Source organism: Halichoeres trimaculatus, unplaced genomic scaffold (assembly GCF_033239565.1).
Source record: "Halichoeres trimaculatus isolate MK-OKI-2021-1 unplaced genomic scaffold, fHalTri1.1 fHalTri1_scaffold_14, whole genome shotgun sequence".
Lineage (NCBI taxonomy): Eukaryota > Metazoa > Chordata > Actinopteri > Labriformes > Labridae > Halichoeres > Halichoeres trimaculatus.
In genome coordinates, this window is record NW_027437192.1 from 32417340 (window position 1) to 32445269 (window position 27930).

The 27930-nt window shown below is 40.6% G+C and overlaps 1 protein-coding gene across 3 annotated transcripts; it reads right to left on the bottom strand.

Moving 5' to 3' along the window:
- Positions 1–132: 132 nt before the first annotated feature.
- Positions 133–27599, bottom strand: khdrbs1b (KH domain containing, RNA binding, signal transduction associated 1b). 3 transcript variants are annotated; one of them, XR_012599535.1, is made up of 11 exons: positions 27138–27596; positions 24402–24523; positions 23770–23886; positions 21328–21474; positions 16612–16745; positions 14128–14353; positions 13713–13780; positions 13323–13381; positions 10501–10690; positions 8332–8400; positions 133–1292 (listed from the first exon to the last, which is right to left on the bottom strand). XR_012599535.1 is itself a non-coding variant. In XM_074686541.1 (10 exons), the coding sequence occupies exons 2-10, from the start codon at positions 27229–27231 to the stop codon at positions 10584–10586; spliced, it is 1074 nt and encodes a 357-aa protein (XP_074542642.1). In that variant the 5' UTR covers positions 27232–27236; positions 27371–27599; the 3' UTR covers positions 9382–10583. The 3 variants fall into 3 exon arrangements, 2 of the variants coding, with proteins under 2 accessions (XP_074542642.1, XP_074542641.1); XM_074686541.1 differs by lacking the exons at positions 133–1292; positions 8332–8400 and having other exon boundaries at positions 9382–10690; positions 27138–27236; positions 27371–27599; XM_074686540.1 differs by lacking the exons at positions 133–1292; positions 8332–8400 and having other exon boundaries at positions 9382–10690.
- Positions 27600–27930: the final 331 nt, after the last annotated feature.

Here is a 27930-nt window from a genome sequence, read left to right on the forward strand (position 1 = left end):
CTCACCTTCTCCCTCCACTCTCCCACGTAGCGTTCTGTGCATGCACAATGCCGCTTCCACCGCGCTGGATGCAAACAGAAGACATCACAGATGACTGATACACAGCTCGCTTAAAATCAAGTTTTATTGATCACAGCACAGTAACATTTACTTTCTTTCCATCCTCACACTCCTGACACTTCATCGATTCAACCAGAGGAGATGGCTTTCACACCATCACTTATCTTTCATTAGATTACAGGAGACACAAAAATCATTATTTTAGACGTAATAGCTCATAAAGACTGAAAAATTATCTGTTTTGGATATGGCCCCTTGACATTTCATCTCAGAAGAGGTTTCAGCCCTGATGTCTGCCGCTCCACCCTCCAGAGCTGCGAGCCTTTTCCATAAACTAAATGGAGCCTCTGATTTAGGTAATGCTGCGCCTGACCGGTGAATTGGGGAAGAGAAATGTGTTTTTAATACAGGAAAGTATAGTTTTGACCTCCAAATGTAACTCTGCACCACAGGCTGCTGTAATATCACAGCCCTAATGGCGGAAAATGGCATAAAGGGAATCAAATCAGCAGAGGCATGATGGATGGACGGGGGAAGCTGTAATGTCTGTCCTCACCCTCTGTCCCTCTCGCGCTGAATTATCATACTTGGATGCTGAAAAGCAGCATCCAGGCCAGTGTTGCTTATGAAAGTGTTGCACATTTGTGGGGAAGGGGGGGGAGGAGGGCTAGGGGGGGCATGTGAGAACATGCAAATAGGCCACGAATTAGCATTTGATATCCTCAGGGCTACACAGGGCTAGGTGCAGCGCCAAGTTGTGGCAGAGTGCATGTGTGTGTGTGTTAGAGAGATAGTGATCCATGCCGTGCGGGCAGCTTCAACTCTGGAGTCAGATTTCACGCAGGAATAAGTGACGACACGCAGCAAGAGTGATGAAAAACTGTGTGAAACATTAAAAATCTACATCTGAGGGTGCAGCCAGCGCTGGGAAAACGAGGATTGAAGTCACCACGAGCAGTAAGAAAACAAACAGTGATGCGTCTGATTCATGGTGGAGAAGACACACTTGATAGCAGCTAAGTCTCTGATTTTTCTCAGCGTCTTTTCACTCGTGTTCCTGCTCCGCACAGATTCAACAGATACAACCGCAGGCCCCTCTCTGCAGCCAGCCAGCCAGCCAGCCAGCCAGCACATTCCCCCTCCCCATCCAGGAACATAATAGGGGGGAGGCCTCACGGGATCTTTGGTTTGACCACCTTCTTCATGCCGTGCTGCTTCTGTGTACGGCTTCACTGGAGAGAAGACAAAACCACCAGAGAGACAGAGAGAGGTTGACATAAGCTCACATGAACACACAGAAAATAAAACACAGCGGTGGTTATTCTGCTCAGAAATCTTCGTCTGCTTCACCAACATTTATTGACGGACCTGAGGCGATGATTGTAAACACAGAAAGCTCACTCTTCTTCATTTGGTCACAGTTATATCACTTCAAATGGATTTTTAATAATGAGCAACACAGCCTGTAGAAACCACTCTAAATGTAGCTGGATATTTTGGTAAACAAATTCAAACTTGTAGTTTATTTACTGATTTATTGATATATACTCCATTCTCCCACTGAACTTTACAATTTAAAAATGTATATTCAATAATAGAAACTAAGAAAAATTCATTTAACACCAAAAAGCAAAGCCAAAAGTTTGAGAACCACTGGTGTAGAAGACAGCGTGGGTTGTTTGTGTTAGGTAATTGAAATGGTACTGTTTAGAGGAGAATTTGAGATTTACGAGGTTCAGTGAACACATCACAGGTGCTTTTGAGCAGAGTGCCTACAATGCTGGCAAGACCAAAATAAACAAGAGAGAAACACGACACTTCATTCCTATTGGTCAAAAGTGCATCAGTTCAGCCAATCAGAAAATAATATTCTTGCTAGTAGAGAGGGGAAGTTTTGGGAGTTACAACATGCACAAAAATGAGTTTTAATCTTTTTGTGACTTTTAACATGTTTGGATTATATTGGTGGTGTGTAGTAGTGTAGAGTGTTGAGTGCATAATGTAGTTTTTGTGTGTCAGAGCAATGAGGCAACGATTCTGTAAAATCTTGTCAACATCTGATGGTTTTGTAAATAGTTGTACAGAAATGCCTGACAATTTCCTGTTTTAATGCAAATAGTTGATGCCATTGTTTGCTAAATTTGTACATTAGCTTTTTTAATTCACAATTTATATTTGCATTCTAAGTTTTAAAAATAAACCGCTGTACCTGTTTGTGGTTTCCACATTGAAAACATTTTTGACTTTTTCCTACTCTGATTTTTTTCTAATAAATTTAGGTCCAAAGTGTTCATACATCAAAACGGATACATATATAATACGAATAATTATAATAAAATTAAATGTATCCCATGAGTGTTGCCATTCTGGTTTTATTGTATGCATCAAAGCTAAATCCAAAGGCAAAGTCAAAATATTGAGACATATATCATGTACCATGACATGGCCTAAAAATATCAAGACGTGAATAACATGCCCTATCACCCAGCCCTAGTTACAGACAACAGTTTTAACTGGTTTCACCTGGTTAGGTCTCAGGGTCTCTTTTGCAGAGACTACAATAATAATTAAAGGCTTTTTTATAAGATGGAAATATACCAGAGGTGAACGTGTAGAGGAGAAGTCTCCCACTTTGTCAAAGTCGTTGTTGACAGGTATGCATGTAACCATGGTCCAATGTTATGTGTAATTTTATTACACATAAAATCAGAAGTTAGCAGACTGCAGAATATTGATGCCAACTGGTGCCAGGCCCAATGTTATGCTAGTGATTAGTTGGTTCCAATCCCGTTCTTCCCAAGAACTGGTTTGGTTTTCCACCTGTAAGGAGCCTAGATGGAGCTACGTCATTGTGTCACCATAAAACATTGGTACATCACCACATATGTCGCTGTTGTGTGTTGTTCGCTGTGCTGCTTAAAAATAGGCAGATTTTTTTTTTTTAAATCTGCGTTGGTGGTATTATTTTTCCTGACTGTCTGCTTCTCAGAGTGTGCTGGTATGTGTGTGTTTGTGTGTGTGTCTGTGAACATATCAGGGCAGAACTCTGCCGTGCGCGATCCAGAGAACAGAGGAGAAATGTGAACATAAACATGAGGCAGAAATGATGTCCTCTAATGTAAATAAGATAAATAGCATCAGGCTGTTCAATAAAATAATAAGGTGTAGACCTGATCTATAAGAAGCTAGGTATTGCTGCTTCAATTTCTGCTCCATTTCAAGTTATAAATGAGGAAACGGCAACAAAACAGACAACTCACTCGGCAGCTTTCCTTTTCAGAATGACTGTAGGTGGTCACTGTAGCCCCGCCCCCAGCAAAGCGTAGCAAAGAGCAAAAAGTTGGTGCTTACTTAGCACCAGTTTTGAGCACCTGGAGTCTGTTCTTTGTCTGTGCTAAGTTTCAATGCTAAGTCAGGGACTAGGCTTGAACTAGAACCAGCACTAGCTGGGCTGCTAGGGGAGGCTGACTGTAGAATGATGTCCAAGCTGTCGTCTCTGAAGGACAACATGCCCCACCCCTCTCAGAGGACTTTTACCTTCATCATAACAGTCTGTGCACTTTTCATGCTTTTCCATTGCTTTTCTACATATATCGCGTGGTTAAAACTAGAGGTCGACCGATATGGGTTTTTTGGGGGCCGATGCCGATGCCGATGCTTTCCAAATTTGGGCAGCCGATGCCGATATGCATAGCTGATTTTTCCAATTTGATATTCAGGCTGATTGTTAAATAAATATATATTTATCACATTTTTGTGAAACGCAGCAATTTCTAAGCAACTAAAAGAAATCTATTACAACAAGTCGTGTCCAGTCCTCTGAACATTTATTCAGCTTTCAAAACAATGAAATATTTTGTCTGAGTAAACACACAATGTAACAAGCAGTAGTAAACATTCACACTCTTCTTAAAATGTCAAAAAAGAAATTTAAACTTATCAATATAATTTGAACAAAAGTATGTAATGTATCCAAGTGGTTCCACAAGTTTGAGGTGCTCATCTTTTTTGTGCCTGATCAAAAATTGCATCATTTTATACAACGGATCAAAAATCAGCTTTTTAAAAGAAAATACGGCCGATGGCCGATAGAGACAAATGTCCAAATATCGGCCCGATATATCGACCGGCCGATATATCGGTCTACCTCTAGTTAAAACGTCCTGAACACTGTTTTGTTTGCTGCTGTAACCCACTGTGGGAGGAATGAAGGTGTCTCTCATTCTACGACACGTGTTAGAACACAAGACAAGCTCATATCGTCTAGGAGTCTGCTGCTACAACATCTTTCTAGCTAAGAATAATTCCTTGCAAGTTTGAAAATCTTGATCTTGAGTGATGTTTGTGTTTTATTTTAGACAAATCAACACTTCCTTTCCTACCTTTTCTTAAAACGATGTGATTAATGTTTCTAAAGTTTTAACTACAGATATCACTTCCTTTCATTTAGCTTTCTCCTTGCTTCAGCACAGAAAGGACATCACGAACAATCCCTCTGACAACTCCTTCCTCCTGCTGCTTCCATTTTGGGAATCGCCGCCGCAGCCTTCTCTCACTTGTGTTTTCCTTCTGTCACACAGCCCTGAGCTACAGATCCTCATTAGTCACTTTCCCTGAGACTACACTGACACCGGCATCCTCTTCTCCCACACACTCTCAGACTCGCTGAAGGCTACTGTGGCCACACACCAATTCACAGGCGCTGTCAGAAGCCGGGCGACTTACAGGAGCTGAGCAATCATCAGAATCAGCCAACCTTTAAAATGCTGTGAGTATCATGAACGTGCTGCTGCTGCATAATCTCACCCGGCTCCAGATGCCCACAGGCGTCAGCAGAAGTCCTTTTTTTGCACAATGGTTTTTTACAGTAATTGAAAAAGTAAAAAGGGCCACACAGGCATTCTGGATGTTTTAGACCATTGCCTGCAAATTGTGTACTCTTCACATCACAGTCGATGATAGCTAATCCATAACGGAGAGACATTTATTCGCTTTCTAAAAGTTACTGTTGCGAGAAAGAACTAAAAAGAGCCATTAGTAAAGAAGACTGGTTCTGTCTGAGGATGAGAAACCCTCCAAGCCTTTCTTCTCTTAAATCTGCTCCCAAAGCCCACGTGTTCAGTCTCACCTTCCCCAACTCGTTCTTTATTCTCTCTGATTACTGACCCTTTAACCTGCCGGACAGGGTCTGAGTGTTTCAAAAAGCGCTTCAGAAATCTGATTTCTTATGGACTTCCTATTATTTTGCTTTTCAACCACAGGAACAAGAGTCTAAATTAAGTTCAGGGGTAGTGAGGTTACCTTCTATGAACTTAGGGGGTGGGGTTTACAAGCTTAATTTTCTGATTCGTAGAGCTCCAGATGACCCCCAGGATGGGTACTTCTCACATTTGAAAGGATATGGTACCAATGCCTGGCAATTAGTAGCGGTACTCAACGGTACCAATTTTCTATACTCTTATGTGTGTTTGTGAGCTAATACATATTAATTTGTTTAATAACAAAATGTCAAAGATTATCAATTAAACATTTATTTCTCAATATATAACTTTGCAATGCTGTGTTCATGTCCAGCATGGAAAATCTCCTACTCTTCCACTCCCTCACAGTCAGAAGGATGTGTTTAGGTACTGAAACATGGAACTGTTTGATTTTACGTGAACTGGTACCTGGTACAGCCCATCCCTACCTCCAGCTGTGATGGACTTGGTTTAGTACCTCCTAACCAATGGTCTTCTTTGAGCCTGATAGTGTGAATGGTATGTTTAGTGGTTTAAAGTGGTTTAAAGCGTAACCCTGTAAACTGGAGACCTTCAGCTGAATGTGTCAGTGGATAACCATTTAACGACAGCTGTTCAAACACAGAAGAACAAATATGTGTCATGATCTCCTCATCAGATCAGAATTCAATGATGATCTAAAGCTGTTTGAGAAGGATGCCTATCACTGAAAGTCCTCATTGAACAGGGTTGTTTTTTAATGTGAAACAATGGTCAATCTCTGCCGTTCTCTTGCTTGGGACAGAAGAGTCGTCCACTACTTTGTTAGCCAAAGCTGTTTCTGGCTTTTTTAAATTGCTTCAACTGGCAACAGCTTTGTCACTCCCGCTTGTTTCCTTTCAAGTGTCCACAAAGCCATCTGCGGTGAAATAAGTCACCATCAAAACCAGCACAGGCTGGATCTCCTCCATGCTAGCAGGCTACCTGTGGTGTTACACATAAAGATGCCACCCTGTCTGACTATGCCTGTCATTCCCTGAATGGCCTTCACCATCTCACTGCAGTCTTAGAGTTGGTCATTTACACGACAACGGTTTTAGGATGAAGCACAAAGGTGTTGCTGCATTACAGCCACTTGTTACACAGAAACTGCATTTTATTTACCATAAAAATGAAAAGTTTTGTAAATGGACTCCAGTAATACTGAGGCTACCATAGTCGTGTTAACAGCAAGCCAGAGTTTTCATTGGAAACATTGACGCTTTGTGCATACAACAGTAAAGCAATACTGTTGTTTGATTATTACAACAGTAACAATGATGGACACCATGTTGTGCTTGTGCTGCTGAATCTGCTAACTGCCCTTCAACAAAATTAACAAACACATTCAATGTATACACCAGATGATCAGCCCACCTCTGCTTTGCTGGGGGTCTACCATATGACACTACAGTTATATTGCCACCTGCAGGCATGGCATGCATACTACAGCGTTTTCAGTCCCTCAGCGTTTTTGTGTAAATGCATATTGTATTTTTTTCACTTCATTTTGGGTGAAATGTCGTGCAAACACAGCCTTACTGCCCTCTCCTGGATTTCCTGGGCCCACTGCGAGTTAATATAGTCTGTTGTAAAGGTATAAAGAGGGAAAACACCATAGACTGTAAAAAAAATGGACGTCCGCTTGCTCGGCTCGAAGTGAGGTCTCCACAAAAACTGCTCCCCCTGGTGACTGGCTGCAGTATAGGTTTAAAAATAAGGCTTTCCAGCCATTCCAGATGGGCTGTGGTCAAACTTTAACAAATTATTACACCTCGTAGAAATGTTTCTCAAATCCGATTGTTGTGGTGATTTGAAGATATTATCTGGCTGTCTTGTATCCAAGTCTTCTTTTTTCTGAAAAGTTTCGTTTTCATTAGTTATATGAGGTTAAAAACAAGGTTTAACGTAGCGTTTAACAATGATTGACAGCTGCTGTTCTCGTGTATTTTTTTCGGGGATCGTAAAATATGTCAGGCGGTAAAGTCAGGAAGTGATTAGACTCTCTCGAGAAAAAAAATAATTATTATTTTTGTCACCCAGCTCCACTCAGATTCTCCCAGAATCCCTCATCGTCTCTACTGCGCAGACTGGCTCCAAACTGCTACAATGGTGGCGCCTCAGATGGCACTTTTTGGTTCAAACATTCAAACACTTTTGTTTTTTATTGTGTTTGAAACATTGAAAGTCAGACATAATGTTTCATACAAACACTTCACTTAAGAACATGAACTGAGTCAAGATTGTCACTCAAAATACTGCAACACTAAACTAGAAATTATTGTGTGAAAGTCTTGGTCAGTTGGTCAAACTGATAAATGTCACTTGGTGTCACCAATGTTACTTCTAAAAATCTAATATTACACAAAACATGACTATGATTATTATTTTATCAGTCTACAACACTGTAAAAATTAAAAAACCCACATCATCAAGTTTAGGAATAAAATATTTTGAATACACTTTGAGATTGTATCTATTATACAGATTATGTGCAACATACAGCGGAGTAGCTCTTCAGCGCCATCTACCCCAGTGGAGGTGCAGAAGATGTATTGTACTTCCAACTCACCTAAAATATGAATTTTTATTTTAACAAAAATATCAATCGTAAGAGTTTGAATATTAGTATTTTATCACAGGTCAAAGTATCAATATTTTTTCACACCTCTACTAAACAAGGTGAACTTATCAACTGCTGGTACTAAGCTATCAGCAAGAAGGTAAAAATACCTACTCCTCAAACCTACTCCTCAAAACTGCAGCTGACTGGAAGCAGAATTTTATTCAACATTTCTATGCAACAGCTCACACTCTGTAGTAAATAATAAATTCACATAGAATGACCTCCATGTGTCTGAATTCTCTTCAGACTGATATTAACATTCTACCATCATCAACAAACGCTCAGACTTCTGAGACCGGAGAAATTAAAAACAGGGTTAATGAACAATGATAGAGCAATCATTCCAAAACTCAGCAGCCAGCATGCTCTTCAAAAACAGAAACCAACCTGACATTTCTCTGGGCGTTGGTCTGTAGACCGTCACTCTCCTGGGCTCTCACTGACCATTCGCTGTGCCTAGAGGAAGGACAGACACCAAATCAGCACCCTGCCTTAAAACACAGGAGAAAGTTGAGACACAGATCATGCAGGCCTACAGGAGAAGATATGCTCATGCAACTCAAGCTTTGTATTTGGAATAACTCTGAATAAGTCGAACCTTTCAAAAAATTACAGTAAGCAACTTTTACACAGCAAATAAAAAGTAACTGCAGCTCAAATAGAAGATATTGACAGATTTGACTTTGATCATTTTAGCAAGAGTTGCATTAAAAGCTATGCTAATAGATTTTGTGAGTAAACAGAACAGTTATTTTGGGATGTACAATCCACGACTGTATGATGTTGGACAATACGTTTGTCTTACTTTTGAGTCTTTTTTGTTGTTGTTGCCATGACTGTGATGATATTTTAAGACACTGTACGCATTTACCAGCAAGTTTATGTCAAAGTATAAACACACGAGGAAATTACACATTTAGGATTAGGTTACCTTTACAGTGGAGTGCTCTAGGTTATAACCATCCTCTCCATTGCTCTGCCATTACTCTGTACTAAAGTAGACATCGCGCCAGGGTCTTTCATGACAATGAAGCCTAGACCTGAATGGTGGTTTGAATTCAGTTAATTTTCAGATGCTATGAAAGCAATTCTCATTAACGGTTAGGACCACAGGTAAGAGGATTGAAAAAGTCTTATACATACCCAGGCAATCAATGCTTTAGAACTCTATACACATTAGGAAGCTATCCAGGTTATTTTAGAGGTCTTACCTCTGGCTCCTTTTTAAAAAGTATAGAAAGAGAGAGAAAGAATAAGTTGTGCTCTTTTGATAATCCATCAAGACATCATTTAGGGTTAATAAGACGTCAATACATTCATTTAGATTTAAAAAGCGCTTTTGAATGAGAAACAAATGAAAACACCTACATCTGACTGCTGGAGGGGGTTTTAAAAAAGCCATTTGACTAGGACAGGAAACAAATAAAGCAAGTTAAATTTCTTAAAAACAAACTAAGCTTTATTGACAAACTGCTGCAAAACATCTTTTGGACAGATTTAGTAACCTATTTAGGCAAGCTTACACATGTAGCATACTGTGTTTTATGGAGAGGGTACAGAGACTAGTGGCAGAATAAGTACAGTTAATTGGTTTTAAAATATGTACAGGAGATCAGATTGAGCTGCAGGATCCCTTCTCTCTAGCAAAAGAGAAGACGCATGTGGAGATTTTTGTCCCAATCCTTGGTGAAGGTTTTTCTTTTCTTTTTTTTTTGTGCATGCATTTTATAGAGAGTCAGATCACAAAATGAAGACCTGCACCAGGTTTGCATCACAGTGAGCCACCTCTGGGCCACGTCCTCATCAAACAAACACTTTGTCTTCAGAGTTTTAGAGTTACTTTTGAACATGTAGGACAAATTGAGGATATGAGGACAGTCCATCTCAACAGTGTCTATTAGGGCTATATTTCAAAACTCGAGGTACAAAGACAAATATTGCTGCCTAAGGCTAAATGGACAAGGTTTTAGAGCTATTTAAAACAAACCATCATCAAGAATGGATTCCATTAGCATTGATTCTTAACCATTACTTAATTTAAGATAGGGTTTTTGTGACTATATTACATAATTGAAGGTTTAAAAAGGGATTTTATTGGACTATATTAACAGAATTTTGAAATGTAGCCTAAATGGGAATCTGCAACTGACCCTCGACAGATTCTTTTGATTTAAAAACATTTATAATGAGTTCCTTAGACAGAATAAGACCCTAACTCTGCTAGAAATAACTCCTGCACAGTTAAAAAAGGATCAACATTGCAAAAAAAGCCAGTGGGGTTAATAAGGTAAGAGAAAAAATACAGCAAAAGAACCAAAAACTCAAATCAAAATGTACAAAGTAAGGACGCCAACTTCTCTCAAAGCCACTTTGGTTGGAAGGAATGGTAGCTGGTAGGTGGTTGGTTGGAATGACAAAGTAGAGGTGGGGGGAGGTGGTGGTGTTCGTGGTCAAATCTCAAAACAAAAATACAGTTCTGGTTTTCAGTTCCCAATTTGTTGTCTCAGATAAGTCCAGTGTAGGAAAGACCAAACCAAAGACTAAACGGACAATTACTTTTGTCGGGGCTGCTTAAAGCGAGAGCTGCCGTGGTACACAGGCGGGGGTCAGGGCGACACATTAAGAGTGGAGAGTCCGCTTTAGTACTGTCTGTATGGGTGCTCCCGGTACGGCGTCTTGGCCCCTCTGGAGCTGGGAGGGGCCTTTCCTGGAGCTGCTCGCTGGGTCCCATTCCAGTCATCCTGGCCTGAGGGGGACACAAGTCAACACGGACTCAGATCACTTCAAGATTATGGGGCAAAAATACATTCAGAGAATATCAAAGCTGACGTGTTTGTTTTTAAATTCATAAATTCATCTTCAAAAACAAAAATACACTGGAGTGACAGGAAACTGTACAACGGGTTTTTTTTTTTTTTTTTTTTTTGAGGTGTGAGGCAAAGCTCCAAAAATACATTAGTTTTCCAAAAATATCACAGTGACTCTGAAAATTAGTCTTCTAAAAGCAGCCTGTGACTGATACAGAAACTTTAGCTGTACCAAACAACTATAAAAAAGTAGGGGACTAACAATTGACCTATGGCTAAGTCCCGCCTTCAAACACTATGAGCCAATCATAGTGCGTATAGCCATTCCCATACACTCAGACTTCTCTGCCTGGACATCCGTTGCAATTCACTGCAGAAAAATCTTGAAATATGTGAAATACGTTGAATTCCTCACTTATGCACTGCTGAGCCACAAACTAGATTCAAAAAGTCCTGTAACTTTTTTAAAAGTGAGAACTTTTATCAGATGGAGCTCATTTATGCTCACACTGCACAACTCTTGCATGCAACACTTACAGTAGAGGAGGGGAGAAGCACATGTTGAGAAGAGAAAGTGAAACCTAACTATGGTCAGATATGAGGAGTTGTAGGAAAACTATTTAGCAAGCACTTATCAAAGTTATATGTCAATAGTTCTTTCTGGAAATAATGTAAACCAACTAAATCATTCTAAATTAATGAGACTCATAGTCCAGAGAGTCTTAAATACACTGCCTGGCCAAATAAAAGTCGCCACCCAAAAAAAAAGGTCACACACTCTAATATTTGTTTGGACTGCTTTTAGCTTTGATTACAGCACGCATTCTCTGTGGCATTGTTTGGATAAGCTTCTGCAATGTCACCAGATTTATTTCCATCCAGTGTTGCATTAATTTTTCACCAAGATCTTTCACTGATGATGGTAGAGTCTGACCACTGAGCAAAGCCCTCTCCAGCACATCCCAAAGATTCTCAATGGGGTTCAGGTCTGGACTCTGTGGGGGCCAGTCCATGTGTCCAGATCATAGACTGCCCCCACAGGCTTGGACAGGAGGCACTAGGCATGACGGGTGATCACTTCATCTGCCTCTCTTCTTACCCTGATGGCCCATCACTCTGGAACAGGGCCTCATCAGACCACCTTCTTCCATTGCTCCAGAGTCCAATCTTTATGCTCCCTAGCAAACTGTAGCCTTTTATTCTGTTGGCCTCACTGATCAGTGGTTTTCTTATGGCTACACAGCTGTTCAGTCCCAATCCCTTGAGTTCCCTTCTCATTGTGTGTGTGGAAATGTTCTTACTTTCTCTATCAAACATAGCCCTGAGTTCTACTGTTGCTTTTCTTTCATTAAATTTGACCAAACATTAAAGTGATCGCTGATCACATTTCTTCCTGGAAGACGATGGGTCCCCACTCTCCTTCCAGTTTGTAATAATGCGTTGGACAGTTCTTAACCCAGTTGTAGTAGTTTCTGCAATCTCCTTAGTTGTTTTCTCTGCTTGATGCATGCCAATGATTTGACCCCTCTCAGACAGACTAACATCTTTTCCACCACCACAGGATGTGTCTTTCCACATGGTTGTTGAAGAAATGAGAAGCAGCTCATTGCACCAGTGGGGTTAAATAACTTGTTACCAGCTGAAAGTTAATCACCCATGCAGTAATTATCCAATAGGAGGCTCCTACTTGTTGGCTTAGTTAAATCCAGGTGGAGACTTTTTTTTGGACAGGCAGTGTATGATGTTTCCCACTTCATGACACATTTTTTGGCTGATGCAACTTATAGTCCAGAAAGTATTGTATTTATTTTATTACTGTAAAATGACTGTTGTCGATAAATATTTAAGAAAACAGTGTCTCTTGTTAAGTTTTTTTTTCAGCTTAGTTTTTATTATTTCAATTAATCTTCTACCTTCACTACTTTCATTAAATGCAATTATAAACTACTCCTTTATGACTCTGTCTTAATAGACTGCATATTTTCATATTAAAGGAGAACAACCTTACACACAACCTTCTTAGAGCTGAATACCTGATAATGACCTGTGGTGTTAAACATTTATGATGATTGGAGTGTGCACAGGGGTCATTTACATTCAAAAAGGTTGTAAACGAGTTTCAAGTAAACTTAGTAGCTCTGGGAAACCACTAGCCACAGTGGCTGGTGAGCAAAAAAGTTAATGTCAACCCCTCACCCCTGAGGCCCCTGGAGTTTAACAGCCTCAAATTCACTGATTTGGTTTGTGTGTCTTTTATTATCTCTTTTTTATCAAGACCTTTGTCATTAAAAAAAGAAACAGAAATGTTTTCAAAATCTGTGTTTTTCAGAAAAACTGTGCCTTAGCAATTCAAGGTACAACAAGTCATAGAGAGGGAGAAAAAAAGCTTTGTGTCTGGGAATATTTTTAAGGATTAATTGATTCTAGTGTTGAAAAATCTCTACCAAAGGACGTCTCTAATATTTGAATTTTTCTTCTCATTAAAAACACTGGTTGAATCTATAAACACACCTTATCATCTTATTATAAATTGTGTCACCTTTGCATGTAATGAATAAAATTTGGCCTCACCATATGACTCATAAGACTCCGTCGTCTCTCCGTGTCCATAGTCGTAGTACTCAGGCTCCCTGGTGGGGAAAAAAGAGGCAGAGAGAAGTCTAACTTTTAATCTTTGAGAAACATCAAGAAGCTGCTGACAGTAATGTCTAGGGGGACGATAATTGGCTTCCATGAATAAGATCAAAGCTAACTCTGTAGCATGGAACATCTTAGTCCCGGCTGCTTCTCCTTAATAACACCGCCTTCTCAGCCATGAAACACGCAGTTCCATCAGCACCCGCTTCTGCAGACGCTCTAAAATGTATTTCTGCTGCTCTCAAATCCTTTTCCTTGCAACTAGGCGATGTGCGTGCACTCTGAGAAGCAGGTGAAAACCAAAGAGACGTCTGATTCACTCACGCCTGCGGCTGGCTGTAATAGCTGTCGTATGACTCGTAGGCCGTGTCTGTGTAGCTCTCGTCGTAGCCCTGGAGAGGAGAGGAAACAGAGAAACAGAATGAGGTTTAGGCTGCCTCATAAATCATGAATGTCAAGGTGCCCCTTCAGTACTGTGCTCGAACAAAAGCATACATGCTCCCGTCATGTCATGCACTGAGGTGAAATTCATAGCTAAGTGCAAACAGAGGGAGCAGAGCTGGATCATTTACAACCCCATGTGAAAAAAACAGCTAAATATGGCAACACCAATGTTAACCAACGGTAAAAACCATCTGATACATGCATAATTAATCTGCTTTACTTCCTATAACACACCGTTACTGAGCGTCCCCTCACACAGACAGATAACCATCATCAGCAGACGACGTGTACGTACATAGTCCTCGTAGCTCTCCCCGGCTGCAGCAGGGGCGTGCTGGTGCGAGGGTGGAGGTGCCATTCTCTGAGGGGGTCCACCGGCAGGAGGCCTGGCACGGGCTGGCACAGCTCCTCTGGCAGGAACAGCAGGAGGTCCTCCTCTGCCTGCTGGAGCCCCCCTCAGCGCCCCACCTCTGTTGGGACCGCCTCGGTTCACAGCGCCCCGAGGAGGCATCCCCCTCCCCCTGGAAAGAAAAAAATGCTAGAGGTTAGCATCCTGTCCTTCTGATGATGGAGCAGCTTCGTACATCTGAAATTATGCTTCTGGTTTTTCCTTCAAAGAGCTCAATAAGATGGCTGATACCAGAAACATGATTCCTTACTGAACATTCAAAAACAAACAACAGCCAATCAGAATAAGCCTACATCCCTTGGTAAATTACTATGTGTAAGTTGGCCTTTATATGGAAGCCTGCTTCTGCCAGGTAAAACAAGCACAAAATAATAATAACAGTGACAAAAAAAGGGAAACAAAATCAAGACGAAATTTGATAACATTATGAGCTACTCAGTCACACTAATGGAGTAATTAGTTAAAATTATAAATTCAAAGTTGAAATGATGTGACAAAAAAAGTCAAAATTTTACAATACTTGGTGATAATAAAACCAAAAATTTAATTATGGGGTGAAGGGATGAAAAAATGAAAGTTTTAAAATAAAAAGTTGTTTTTATTAAATTAAAAAGTCAAAGTCATTAATTACTAAGTTTAAGTCTTACTCTTAAAACTATGAGAGAAAATAACAAAATTACTAAAAAAATAAACAAAATAACAAGCTAAGGGATAAACAAAAAGTCAATATCATGAGATACTGAAGTAAATATGAAGTAAATATGAAGTAAAAAGCCTTTATTTTTTAACTGTGTACGTAACACTGCCATTTTAAGTTTCTTATCTCTTAATATTGACATTTTCTCATAATTTCAAAAAAGCATTTCAAAATTACAATTTTTATCTGGAACTTTTTTTTTCATCTCAAATCTCCAAATTTTATCTTAACTATTTTCTAATCAGATAATCTTGACTTTCTATCTCATATTTTTGACATTCTATTTTACGATTTCCACTTTGTTTTAAGTTTGACATTTTATCTTGCAATTTCAATTTGTATCTTTTGACAGACTTTTTATTGGTTATCCCAATATTCTATCTTGTAATTTCCACTTTGAACCTTATCAGCTTCATTTCATTATCAAGAAATTATTTCTAATTACCTCTACTTTCAATCTTGTACTCCAGACTTTCAATCTCACAATCTCTACTTTTTTATCTGGTAACCGGGAACTTTTATCTCATTTTCTCTACTTTTTTTTATGTCATAATTTGACCTTTTTCTCATATCTACTTCTTTAAACCTGTAATCCTGACCTTTAATTCCATCATTTCAACTTTATATCTTGTTAAATAGACTTTTCATCTTATAATTTCAATTTTTGATCCTCAGCTTTGTGTCATGTAAAATAAGACCTTTTATCTTGTTATCTAGACTTTTATTTAACAATTTCAACTTGTTTATCTCTTGACTTTCTATTGTATAATTTTCACTTTTAATCTTGTTCCTGAGACTTTTTATTTTGTAATTTCAACTCTGCATCTTGTAAAATCAGAATTTTTATCTTGCATTTTCTTTTTTTTTGTAATGTCAAATTTTAATCTCATCATTTCAACTTTGTATCTTGTTGTTTTAAATATTCATACAATAATTATGCCTTTTCATTTAGACTGGGGCCAATACTTTTTTCCCTCCATATAACTGAAGGTGAAACTTAGTTGCTGTCCTGACTGTCCAATTATCCGTTACCTTCTTTTTCTCAGTCTGTATGCGCTAAGAACAGACATAACCCACATCATGTTACTTTAAGTCATGAAAAATGAAATTCATGCCCCTCAGGTTTGCAGAGAAGAACTCTGTGCCATGGAATCTCGCTTTTTCTTTGAAAGGAAGAAACTTTTACAGAATTCCTCTCATTAAAATTGCACATATCCCGCTTACATAGACACAAAAATGTCTTTGATATGTTTTGTATTTCCCGACAAAGAAGCTCTGAACCAGCTCCATACAGACCTGTGCATGAGTTTAAAATGAAGGCTTCAAATGATTTTTTTAACAATGTACAAGTGAATGTAAATTTGATCCTCCTACAGAGAAAGTGCTCGTCTATTTTTTCACTGATCTTCAGGGTTAAAGCTTCTACTCATTAAAAGTCAGGCCTTCATATCACACTCTGAACTTCACAGCAGGTTTAAAATAATGACAATTTTATGAAACACAGGAATATGGTTCCTTTATGGTCATAAAACAGTCTTTTTGGTCTGGTTTATGGATTTTAAAGACGTGTTAAGCTGCTTCAGGCCTGTTTGTACCTGTGTATTCAGTATTCATCTATCAGCTGGTGACCTCCTGTTTGAATGTGTGTTTGTTGTTTGTCTGGATTTACAAACCTGTGTGTTCCAGAAGGGGGGACTCCCCGGCCCCGGACTGGCAGGCCGCCTCGGCCTCGGGCTCCATGGTCCTGGCCTCCATTCAGGTAGCTCATCTCCATGAACTGCTCCTGACATATATCATCCATCATATCCTACACACACACACACACATATACAGGGAGGGGGAAAAGCGGAGGACAGAGAGGATTAGAAACATGATGAGTGAGTGAGAGGATGTAGAGGAAGCAGAGGGAAAGAATGAGTGATGAGTAAAAGACGAAGAGAAAAGCACTCAGACAGAGCGGCTCAGCACGCAGCGTTCAACCAGCAGCAGCTAACAGAAAGACGTCTCAGTGACTCAAGAGTGTTAAAGAGAAGGGGGCGGGGGGTCGTGGATGTGGGAGGCTGGAAAGCATCCATCCACACTCTTCCTGAAAATGTAAATCACTTGTTCCTGCACTTCTTAACAATCCTGGTGTGACTGAATCAGCAGTCACCTGTTTCCACCCATGTCTGAATCCAGTCTGCTGAGCTGTAACACAACCAGTGCTTCCTCAGACATCAGTCACTGCAGAGCTGACTGAGATCTAACCACTGTGGAAAGAAGAAAACAGACTGATTCTTCACCACACAGCTCAGGACGCACTTTGCAAATACCTGCAGAATCTCATTAACACCATTGTTTGACTGATTACTAAATCAACTCAGAGAGCCGCTGTCACTGCAGCTGCCTCTTTAAAGGGGACATATCATGTTTGTTTCTCCTTTTCTAGACTAGGATGCCTGTAAAGCATTTCTGCCCTCAGTACAAGTCATTTAGTTCCTTCATTGCCCCACAATATGGTTCTCAATATCCTCAGTTTAGGCCATTCTGAAGATCTCGTTGAAACGCTCCGTTTGGAGAATGACCTCCAGTAACCTCGCAACCTCACAGCCCTTTGTGCTCTGATTGGCCAGTTCTATCAGAGGGGCGGAGGGGGTAGAGCCAGGGGGCGGTTTTTGCAGCATGGCAGTATTTACAAAATCGCCACATTGAATGGAGCAGACCGAGCGAGTTTGCTGTTTGCCAAAACTTCACCCTAAGGCATTGACAGCACTAATAAAATGGCAGAGTGTAGGATACGCCCTTTTGTATTGGACCTCGAGTCTGACCCGGACGGTTCTGCAGCTCAGGAGGAAGAAAATCCACCTGGACACAGATCATCTCAGGACACTTCAGTGTGGTGAGTCAAACCGCTACTGTAACATGTATAGTTTATACATGGAAATATAGGCAGACTTCACCAATAAACTATTTCTATAACAGGGCTCCATCCTGCTCCTTCACTTTTCTCTGTCTGTTTTATCCATCATGCTGAAAGTGTAGTCTAAAGATCGCCTCTACCGTCAGTTCGTAACTTATTACCGCAGCATTATTGTGGTCCAGGTTCACAGTGCATGTCAGAACAAGCATGCAAATATCACAGTCTCACAAGTATTACCACGTCTGCTAAAACTACAGTGTTTTAACTGCTAATTCACCATGTAAAGCTGAGCTGCTCAGCAGAGCAGAGTCCCTGCATCCAGCATCTGAGGGGGAATACTCGGCTCTTGGTGGGTGTATCCCTCAGTGGCGGTTGTGTGACTAACTGACATCACAGAGGAGGAGCTGCTTTATCAGATTATTCCAATAAAAAAAAAGGATCCTCGTGTTGTCACGACGGTCGAAATCTCGCGGCCAAATGTCAATGACCTATTTTCAGAGGCATCAAATCTCGTTCTAGGATATTAGAAAAATATAATATCTAATTTTTTGAAAATTCAGGGGGTGAAAGGTCTTGTTTTCAAATTTATTATAGTATATGCAAGTATTAAATTAGGGATCAGCATGATATGTCCCCTTTAAGAAGCCCGCGCTTTGCTCCACAAAGTGTTTAAAGTAATGAAGTTTCTTTAAGGTTTATATTCAGCAGGAAGAAAAGTGTGCATGGTGCCAGCATCTGCAGATCAGGCTGTGCTGCTGCAGGTACGTGGCAGACACAGCTTTAATGATGTAAAACAGAAGAGGGAGAACGGTGAGTGAAACCCTCCGGATTACACGAGAAGCAGAACAGGTAATGCATAAAACATCTCACCAACAAATCACATCCAACCATTTCCCGTGCAGCCTTCAGTAATATATTAAAATATGACCCTGCTCAGAGTGAAGGCTGTCAGGCCTGACAGATTATGGCTTTAATTCTTGGAGAGAGCTCCAGTGGAACACGGCGTTTTACCCAACATGGCTGTGCTGAAATTGAATCTGTTCCATCAGTCTTTAAGCCTCGTCTTTAATCAAAGGGACTCGTTTTTTTCCTCAGCACACCAACTCATCAAATGTCAGCATGTTGTTAAAGCCGGACCCGCTGGCCTGCTTTGCAACAAACCATTGTTAGAGCAACGAGGGCTTCGGCAGGGCCTGACAATTGGTCGGCTCGCGCTCTTGATCTCTCAGCGTGAAATCAATAAAATAAGCACAGACAGCAGAGAGTCATTTCTACCTCACATCTATCAGGAGAGGAACACAAGCCTGCAGATTCCCTTCACACCACGGATAATGAGACAAAGGTAGGAGACAGAGCTTTGTTCCATCTGTCAGGACTACAGTCTCCCTGGGGTCACATGTTAATACACACACACACTAAAACAAACACCAACTCAATGAGTTATCCTAAGCACTTTCTCACAGCCTGTTCTTAGTGCAGCAGTCTTACGTGCTCAGATCACACTCACTACCAAGGTCCCAGACCAAACCAAAGTCTATCTGTAAGGTCTCACCAAACTCCATCTGGACTGAGCAAAGGCTGCTGGTCTGAAGCTAAAGCTCTATACATTTTGCAGAAACTCAACAACTCTGACAGCTGATGTCTTTAAATGGATGAATTTATCAGGACTTGAAAAGTGAGAGCTCAAAAAACACAAGAACTGATTGAAGTTGTGAAACGGTGCAGAATGGGTGCAAAAAAAGACTTTAGAATCCAGGATCATAAATATTTGGATCTAAACATGTTTTTTGGGGGTCAAAATAGTCTGAATGTGAAAATTAATCCGGATCAAATCCAGAACCTGATCCTGCCATAGAATCATCCTGACATGTTTTCCCCATATCGCCCCCTAATGGAGAACATGTTTCTTGGTCAGAAGCAGAGTTTACTGATGTTTACGCAGCACGTAAGACTACAGAAAACTGACCACTGATCATCAGGTATCATGAGACACCTGAGGGACAGGTGAGCTTTGATTTCATCAGTATGTGATGATGGAACAAGGAGGTTTGAGCACACTAAAGCACCGCTTTCAACAAGCAGTTCATTGGTTTGTCCTGGTACTGCATCCATTCGTGGCACTTCCTTTGACTAAAACTGGGACAGGTTTTAATAATTACTGACTCGTACCGTCCCACTTTCTGGTACCCTCCTGTTTGGTTCCAGACATACTGATCCAACCCCAGAAGGTGGAGCCAGAAACACAGCAGTCCATTGATTGGAGGAAAAACTTGTGACTTCCCATGCGACAGCAGTTGCTGTATTTCCCCACATAAACTGTAACGACCAGTTGTGGTCTAGGACTTAGTCTCACTGGCGTCACCCGCCTGTTTGTGAAACAGACTTTCGAAACATATCTCCTGGCACAGCCATATTGGCAAGTAAGTAGGACGAACTTCGAGTCTCCGCACGAATAGCGATAGGCTGCCCGTCAGTCACATGAGCTGAGCTGTGCCTCTGATTGGGTGAACTCGTGATCTTAATACCCTCTAAACTTCCAACCAAGAAAGAATTTCCGCCCCGTGCAGTTTGTGCTGATAGATGAGTGATTCAGGCAGGAGGCATTTTTTGTACCAGTCTATAAATATGTTTATATCTGCTGTGAAAGCTGATTTTTTTGGCTTGGTGTGTGTGTGACTTCCTATACTTCCGGGGCCAGCCTCAAGAGGACACTCCAGGAACAGCAGATTTTAGCACTTCCTCATTGTCCCATAATTTTAGACTGAAAGTTGCTGCTGTATCTCTCTTAGCTGCGCACAGTCTTCTCTAAAACAAAGCTTGACTGCACTTTGTATTCAAAGAGTCACATGCCAATCACAAAGAAGATGAATTGCTGGATGTCTTCCATCGTTTCTCTTTGTTTACTGAGTTTGGTTTTTCTTCTTTGCTGGATTCATTAGTGGGGTACACTGTGTCATGCTGCTATGGCGTCACGCTATTACACAGCTGACATGGCTATCAGCATCCAGCTTACACACCCCCTACCAAGAAGGGCACGGTTGGCTGTGGAAACATAAACAGGATCAGGCTTTACTGATCCAACCCGTAGCAAACTGTACTGATCCACACTGGACCACTTGATGGAAATTATGAGAAAATCAAATATGACCCTACTGAAAAAGTTTGGACAGCCCTTGTGTTGAATATCTTTTAAAAAGAAAATATCAACTTTACACATTTGTTAAAGATCATTTATCCTTAATACTAATCTTTTTGTAAAATTATTATTATTATTATTATCATTGTCAGAAAGTTACAAGTTTATAAAATAACAGATGGACTTTGATAGTCAGCTTTTGTCATTTGCAGAACTGCTTTCCTTAAAGGGTTGACCAAAGACAAAAATAAAAGAGTTAAACTCAATGAAAAACTAATTATAAATGAAAATGTCTTAGTAATTTTCACAGGGTGGTCAACAAGAAAAATAAGCCAGAAGCGTCATCAGACTTACAGGGAACAGGAACTTCTTGACCTCCTCCATAGCATGAGCCATGCGCAGGTAGGCGTCAGGCACCGGGGCGAACACCTCGATGAAGACGTGCAGCTCCATGGACAGGTGGGCGTACTTTGGCTCCCCACCTTTCCTCAGCCCTTCTTCCTGAAATAAAACCAATGTCACAGGAGTCAGTGTCACCTGTGGCTGCTGTCGGTGTTTTCCCCATGAGCACCATCAACCACTGCCATAAAGACGTGACTTTGACCAAGACGTGCATTTGTTTTGGAGAGCAGATTTTCTTTTCAAGCCAACTTTTCCAGGGATGCAAAGCGACGAGGTAATGCAGTTATTTGTAGTTACATAGCACTATCATTTGAAACATGATCAAACTTTGTAAACTTGGTTTACAGTTCAAGTCCTGAAGGTGAGCAGACTATCGGTTCAGTGTTCCTCACAGTAGTTAAGTAGCCGTCAATATGTAGCTCTGACAGCCCGGTGCTCTAAGACGTGTCTGTAATGTGTAACATTAGTGAATCCTGGTTATGTCCTGCCAGTCATCTACCAAGCAGAGCTAACGTAACCTCACTCTTCATTTTATTGATAGACTCTCAAGTTTGTCTTGGGCTTCAATGATTAGTTGACATAATCAATACATCAACTATAAAATTCACCGACGTGTAATTTCAATAGTCAGGGAATAGATCACTGAATTCATACATGAGGAATATTAATGAGGAAATATCTCCACAGCCCCGTCGGCACTGCACGCTGATGGGGGCTCTGCATTTTTGGCTTTGACAGCCTAACAGCTTCTGGTGTTTAGTGCCTTATAACGTGATTTGTAGAAATAAAAGTTTGCTTGTGTCTTCTTTGCTTCACTTTGTAGGAAGTTTTTTCAGGAATCGAGTCACAAACCAGTGTCAAAACTCCTGTAAACTCCTTTCAAAGAGAGGACGTTTATCTGATGGAGCTCATTTAAGCTCACACTGCACCGCTACAACAACAACTGCACTTCCTCGTGCACTACCTGATCACATGACACAGAACCAACCAATCAGAGGCGAGAAGCTAACTCTGGGTAAATGCAGTGAAAACTAGAAGAGCTCATTCAGCAGATGTTGGTCACAGATATGAGGAGCTGTAGTTCTCTGTGGAAAACTGACAACATACTTTAAATTGTATGAATGAAAAACTATATATTAAGTGACTTCACTGTTCCTGTTTATACACTGTAGAGGGAACAATGGGGTCTAAAGGGTTAATACCTCATAGATGTTTATATTGAGTTATTAAACTCTGTGTTTTAGACAATAGCTGATAAACTGATCATGTTGGTGTTAAACATTGACATTTGACATTAAAAGGGGAAATGATGTCATCACCATTGGTTGGGTCATACAAGTTGAATTTTCCGGGTGTGCTCTCTTCAGCAACACAGGTAAAACAGAGCCCAGAAGATACCCGCAAAACCAGGGGGCATTTCCTAGCTAGCACCTGAGCATGTTGAAATGCTGAGCCCCAACCCTCTGACTCTAACCTCACCAGTCTTATTTATAACCCCTTATGACATCATTAGCTGTGTGGTTTCCATGGTGACGGTGAGCAGAGCTAGACTCTACATGCACCAGTCGTATTGATAACCTCTGTTTGAAATCTAATCTCTTATGACATCATCAGCGGTGCGGTTTCTATGGTGATGCATCATCTCCATTCAGTTCAATGGGCCAAAAAAAAATAAAAATGCTGAATATTTTAAAAAGTACAAGGGTTGGAAATGTGAAAACTGCACATATTCTTCTCCTGAAAATGCTCAACATTTTAAAATTTGAGCAATGAAAATCTGTGATAATTTGTTGGAGGAGTAGAATGCCAAAAAATGTACTGCAGAATAAGAAGTTTACTTAAGTTGCAGGATTTCTATATGTTAAAATGCTAAGTGTTTGCATTTCAACATAAATATTGTGGTTAACTGACTACCAGTAATTGGAAAAAGAAATGGTAGAGTAGTTGATGCTGAAAATGATTGTTAGCTGCAGCCTAAGTTTGAACAGAACACTGCAGAATAACTGCTGCATGTGGGTTGGTATGAACATTAGCACAAACAGGTTAGCCCTTGCTCTATCGCTCTTCTGTTTAGCTTTTTCCTTCTCTGACGTCCTCATAGAGCCTTAACATACATCTGTGAAGAGACGTTCACATTTTAAGAGCGAGCTCTTAAAGATTTTTAAAGAACACTGTGTTTGTTGGCCTCGTCTCTACATTTACACCAACCACTCTGCAGCCTGACACCATCTGGGCTCATCGCCTGCCATACCTCTGACGTGCAGCCCAGACGTGTTATGGCTTCTGCCCTTTTCACAGGTGTGTAAAGCCAACTGTGTGTGTGTGTGTGTGTGTGTGTGTGTGTGTGTGTGTGTGTGTGTGTGTGTGTGTGTGTGTGAGTGCTGTGTGTGTTACCTTGGATTTGTCTCTCATGGATCCTTTGCCCAGCACAGAGATCTTCGCTCCGGTCTCCTCCTGCAGACGTTTGATTGTGTTACCCTGAGGTCCCAAAATCTTCCCGACAAAATTGAACTAATGGCAAAACAAAGCAGAGCAAAATTAGCCTGACAATCAGCGCAGCGGCGCCCAGTTTAACACCAGGAGGGAGAAGAAGCAATCACTGTCAGGGGCTGTGCTGCACATGCTGCAGCCTCCAGGAGTAGATTTAGCAGAGACGGTCGATACCAGCTCTGGGCTGTGATACGCCTTCACTTACGACTCATTAGGATCATTTAAGAATAAACACTGAGGCTGCTTTCTCACTGGCATCATCGTTACAAAGGTTAATGAGTACATACACAAACACACATCCTTCAGTAAATGATTAAGATTCACTCCTTTCTGTAATATTTGACCACATGCCAGTGTCAGCTCTCTGCTTTGATTACACGCCTCAGCTTAAAGATCAAGGTTGAAAAGAGTAATTTGAGACTTGGTAACCCCGTGGCTCTGTGTAATTGAGACCCTGCTGTAGGATGAATTAAATCAGAAGGAGAAAAAAAAGACCAGGAGAGAGAAAGAGAAAGACACGGGCAAAGAGGGCTCACCTTTGGGTACTGTTTGACAGGTATGAGCACTCGCTCTTTAAGCTTGATGTTCTTTGTTGTGAAAAGATCCAGGTATGTTTCTGCCTCCTTTTTAGTCTCGCCCTTCTGGATTCTTTCGATTTCTAAAAACAGAGGAAAGACATTGTGAAGTGAAGTGGTCAGAAGAGCAATCAGGGTTCCTAAAAGAGTCGTCTACCTGTTCATTTAGGCTCCAAACGACTCTAATGAGAGGTTTGAACAAAAATGACTCAGAGTGCAACATTATCAGCTTAGAGGCTGAAAAGACCTCAAACTGCCCGCTTCAGAGACAAACGTGACCAACAGGTTCATGAGACAAGACACCTTAAAGAAGACGTCTGACCTGTTTTTTGCATCTTAAAAATTAGAACAGCAGGAGATGAATTTACAGCACTATAAACTCCCAAACAACATCTGCTTGTTCCTTTTTAAATTTAAGATGCAGACTAAGCCTTTTCTATTTTCAGATCACTGAAAATAGAACATTTGTGGTTCTGGATGTCTGAGCACACAACAGAAGCATCACCCGGGACAGGAAGAGCAGATATTTCAGCCTTGTTTGACTGTTTTCCATTTTTTACCGACAAATAACAGAAGAAGAATTGCAGTTAAAACAAAAGGGGAAATCATTGTTGGTTGGAGAACTTAATTATTTCCTTCAAAGCACTGTTTGAAGTCTGGGTTTCTGTTTTTATGCAAGACAAAAAGAGAGATTTTTTGTCAGCAGGGCCGTGTGACAAAGTTTATTCAAACAGGTTCAGACATATAAAACAAAAGAAAGCAGAACCAGGATGAGTAAGTTTTGTAGGGCTTGGACGATATGCCTTCTTCCCGATTCCATTCCTTTATGACTTTTGGGGTGCTGATTAAATTAAAAGTCTTTTTTAGTTTCCGATTTTTGCGCTTCTTAGTTCCTTTTTTTAATACAAGACTATATGATGCTAGTCAGTTTTGTAAGATTTATTCCGGAGAATGACATCACATTTATCACATAGTCAGACAAAACCATTTTGCCCCCTGCTGGAGGAAAGTGAGAGTTTTTTTTTTTTTTTTTTTTTTTTTTTCTTTTCGAACCCAGCTTATTAACAAACGTTTAAAATGAATGGTTTGAATTTGGAATGGGAAAAAAACAGGTAAAAAAAGAAAAAAATTAATTTAAAAATTATAAAAAAAAAACATAAAAACGAAACTTATATGAATCCAATTTTTTTCTCCCACCTCTAAAGTTTTATATAAGAAATTCCATCAACAGCAACACTTACACTGATAGAAAGGGTATGGGGGTCAGAATGAGTAAAAACTAAAAAATATATAAATTTAAATAAATCAATAAGAAGTAGATCAGCCTAAATATAATAGTAAAAAATGAATATATATATATATATATATATATATATATATATATATATATATATATATATATATATATATATATATATATATATATATATAAGTAAACATAGAAAATCTAGATAAATACATAAATTCACATTGATGTTAGATCTTATGTATCTGTTTTTAAAGATCTCCCCACACATACATTCACATTTACACACAACTAGATAAAGTGGAAATATGACATTCAGGTAACTTTAGTATGATGGAGTTATAATAAAATAACAAACATGTCCCGGACAAGAATTTAAGATTAAAGCAGCACCCCAAACTACAGGCTCCTGATCCTGGGATGTGCAGGCATGTCTTAAATTATGTAAAACTAAACACACACACTCATTAAGACACACTTTTTCTTCTCAAAATCAGAGATTTGGACACTTTTAACTCATCTTGTTACTGAAAGGGACCCTCTGAGAGCTTTAAAAAGAAAATCTCTACTGGAGAATCCACCGTGAGCCAAACTTATCAGCGAGAAATGAGAAAAAATACCAAGAAACTTATCAAGCAGCATCACTTAAAAGTCTTAAGGAATTACAAACCAAGAGGTTTCTGTTGGTTGTCATCATTGATTTTATTTCAGATCCACGTAAAAGTCAATAGACTGCTGCTTGTGGAGTGTTCAGGTCCCTTCCCTCTACAGGAGCCCAAGCTGCAGTCCCTGTCTCTCCTCCTATCTGCCTCTGCCTCTGTCTCTCTCTCTGCAGACGCTCCAGCAGCACAGACACACTCTGGACTTGAGGAGTCCGCTCCCCGCTCACAGGCCGCCTCTCGGCTCCCACATAACGAGGTGACCTCAGTCACGGACACTGGCGTGGATCTCCAGGCTGCTGCGCAACGTGACAGCCACACAGCTTGACATTAAACACACACACACACACACACACACACACACACACACACACACACACACACACACACACACACACACACAGCTTTTTTTTCTTTAAGCATAGAGTTCTCAAGTCGACATGTGGCAGAATTAAAAGTCGCATCTGCGTAAAAAGGACGCGTCAACATTTGGATACATGTTTTTCTTTCTGTCACGGAGGCTTCGGACGACTAACTTCTCATAAACAATGCATCATCCTTCAATCTGATTAACCCCTTCTTGAATCACACGCACATCCTCGAATCTGACGTGAGTACACTTCATGACAGCGCTCCCATCCGCAAAAAAACGCAAACATTACGCAGCGTGGAGGTGATTTCTCAAAGCTTCATTCACGGAAGCTGTTCCGCCCTTCTCTTACTCCACACACACACACATACACACAACACGATTCACACACATACACACATCCCCGTATCGCAGCACTTTACCTGTGTTTAAAAGTTTCATGGCGTGTGTGAACGATGAATCCAGGCTGTCCTTCTCCGCCAGCAGCTCGGGGAGGTATTTCTCGTCGTTCTCCATTTTGACTTTTAGATGAAGTCAATTCGGCGCAACAAGAACGGTGATAAAAGAAGAAGCCGTCAGTAAAATTCAAAGTAGTCCAGTTATGTAAGTGCGTGTCGGGTATCCTTTCTGCAGGCAGCGCTTCGCATGTAGCTACCGGACGTTTCTGCGTCGGGGCCGTCCGCTGCTCAGCGCCGACGTGCTTCACACCGGATAGGAGCCTGTCCTCCTGAGCGCTGGCTGGCAGCAGGATGGGAATGAGGGAACAAAAGCGCTGCAAAGAATAGTGCTCTGATTCAAGCCGGCGGAAGTGAGCTCAGAAGGACGTAGCTCTCCGGACTGACACCGCCTACTTGTGCTGTTGATTCTCTCCAGCACCAGAGGAGATGATCACACGATCAGATGTGAGCCGCGGTGTGGGTGTGTCTGCTGTGTTTGACTACTGATAGGTTACACACGGAGAGACTGTCACTCTGTACTGCTTCACTGTGCACCAGCGTCATTTATTCACCTGGATCCACTCACATAGGGAAATACAATCAGGGAGACTTCAGAAACTTCCAGATGTGCTCATTAAAAACCACAAATAACACACTTTCATTAAGTTTAGTTAGATGGATATGGAAGAGGATTAGGGCCACTGAAAAAACAATGTCCAAATTTTTTCGATTATTGCAAATTTTTCTGAGGAAAACGTCATAACTCTGAGAATAAGGC

Bases quoted from the DNA above. Each gene is read 5' to 3' on its own strand.
- khdrbs1b (XM_074686541.1), bottom strand. From the start codon at position 27,231: ATGGAGAACGACGAGAAATACCTCCCCGAGCTGCTGGCGGAGAAGGAC. The intron at 13,781-14,127 runs GTACGTACACGT...TCTCCTCTCCAG, and splicing joins GGGAGAGCTACGAGGACTAT to GGCTACGACGAGAGCTACAC. The intron at 13,382-13,712 runs GTGAGTGAATCA...TTTCCCCACCAG, and splicing joins TATTACAGCCAGCCGCAGGC to GGAGCCTGAGTACTACGACT.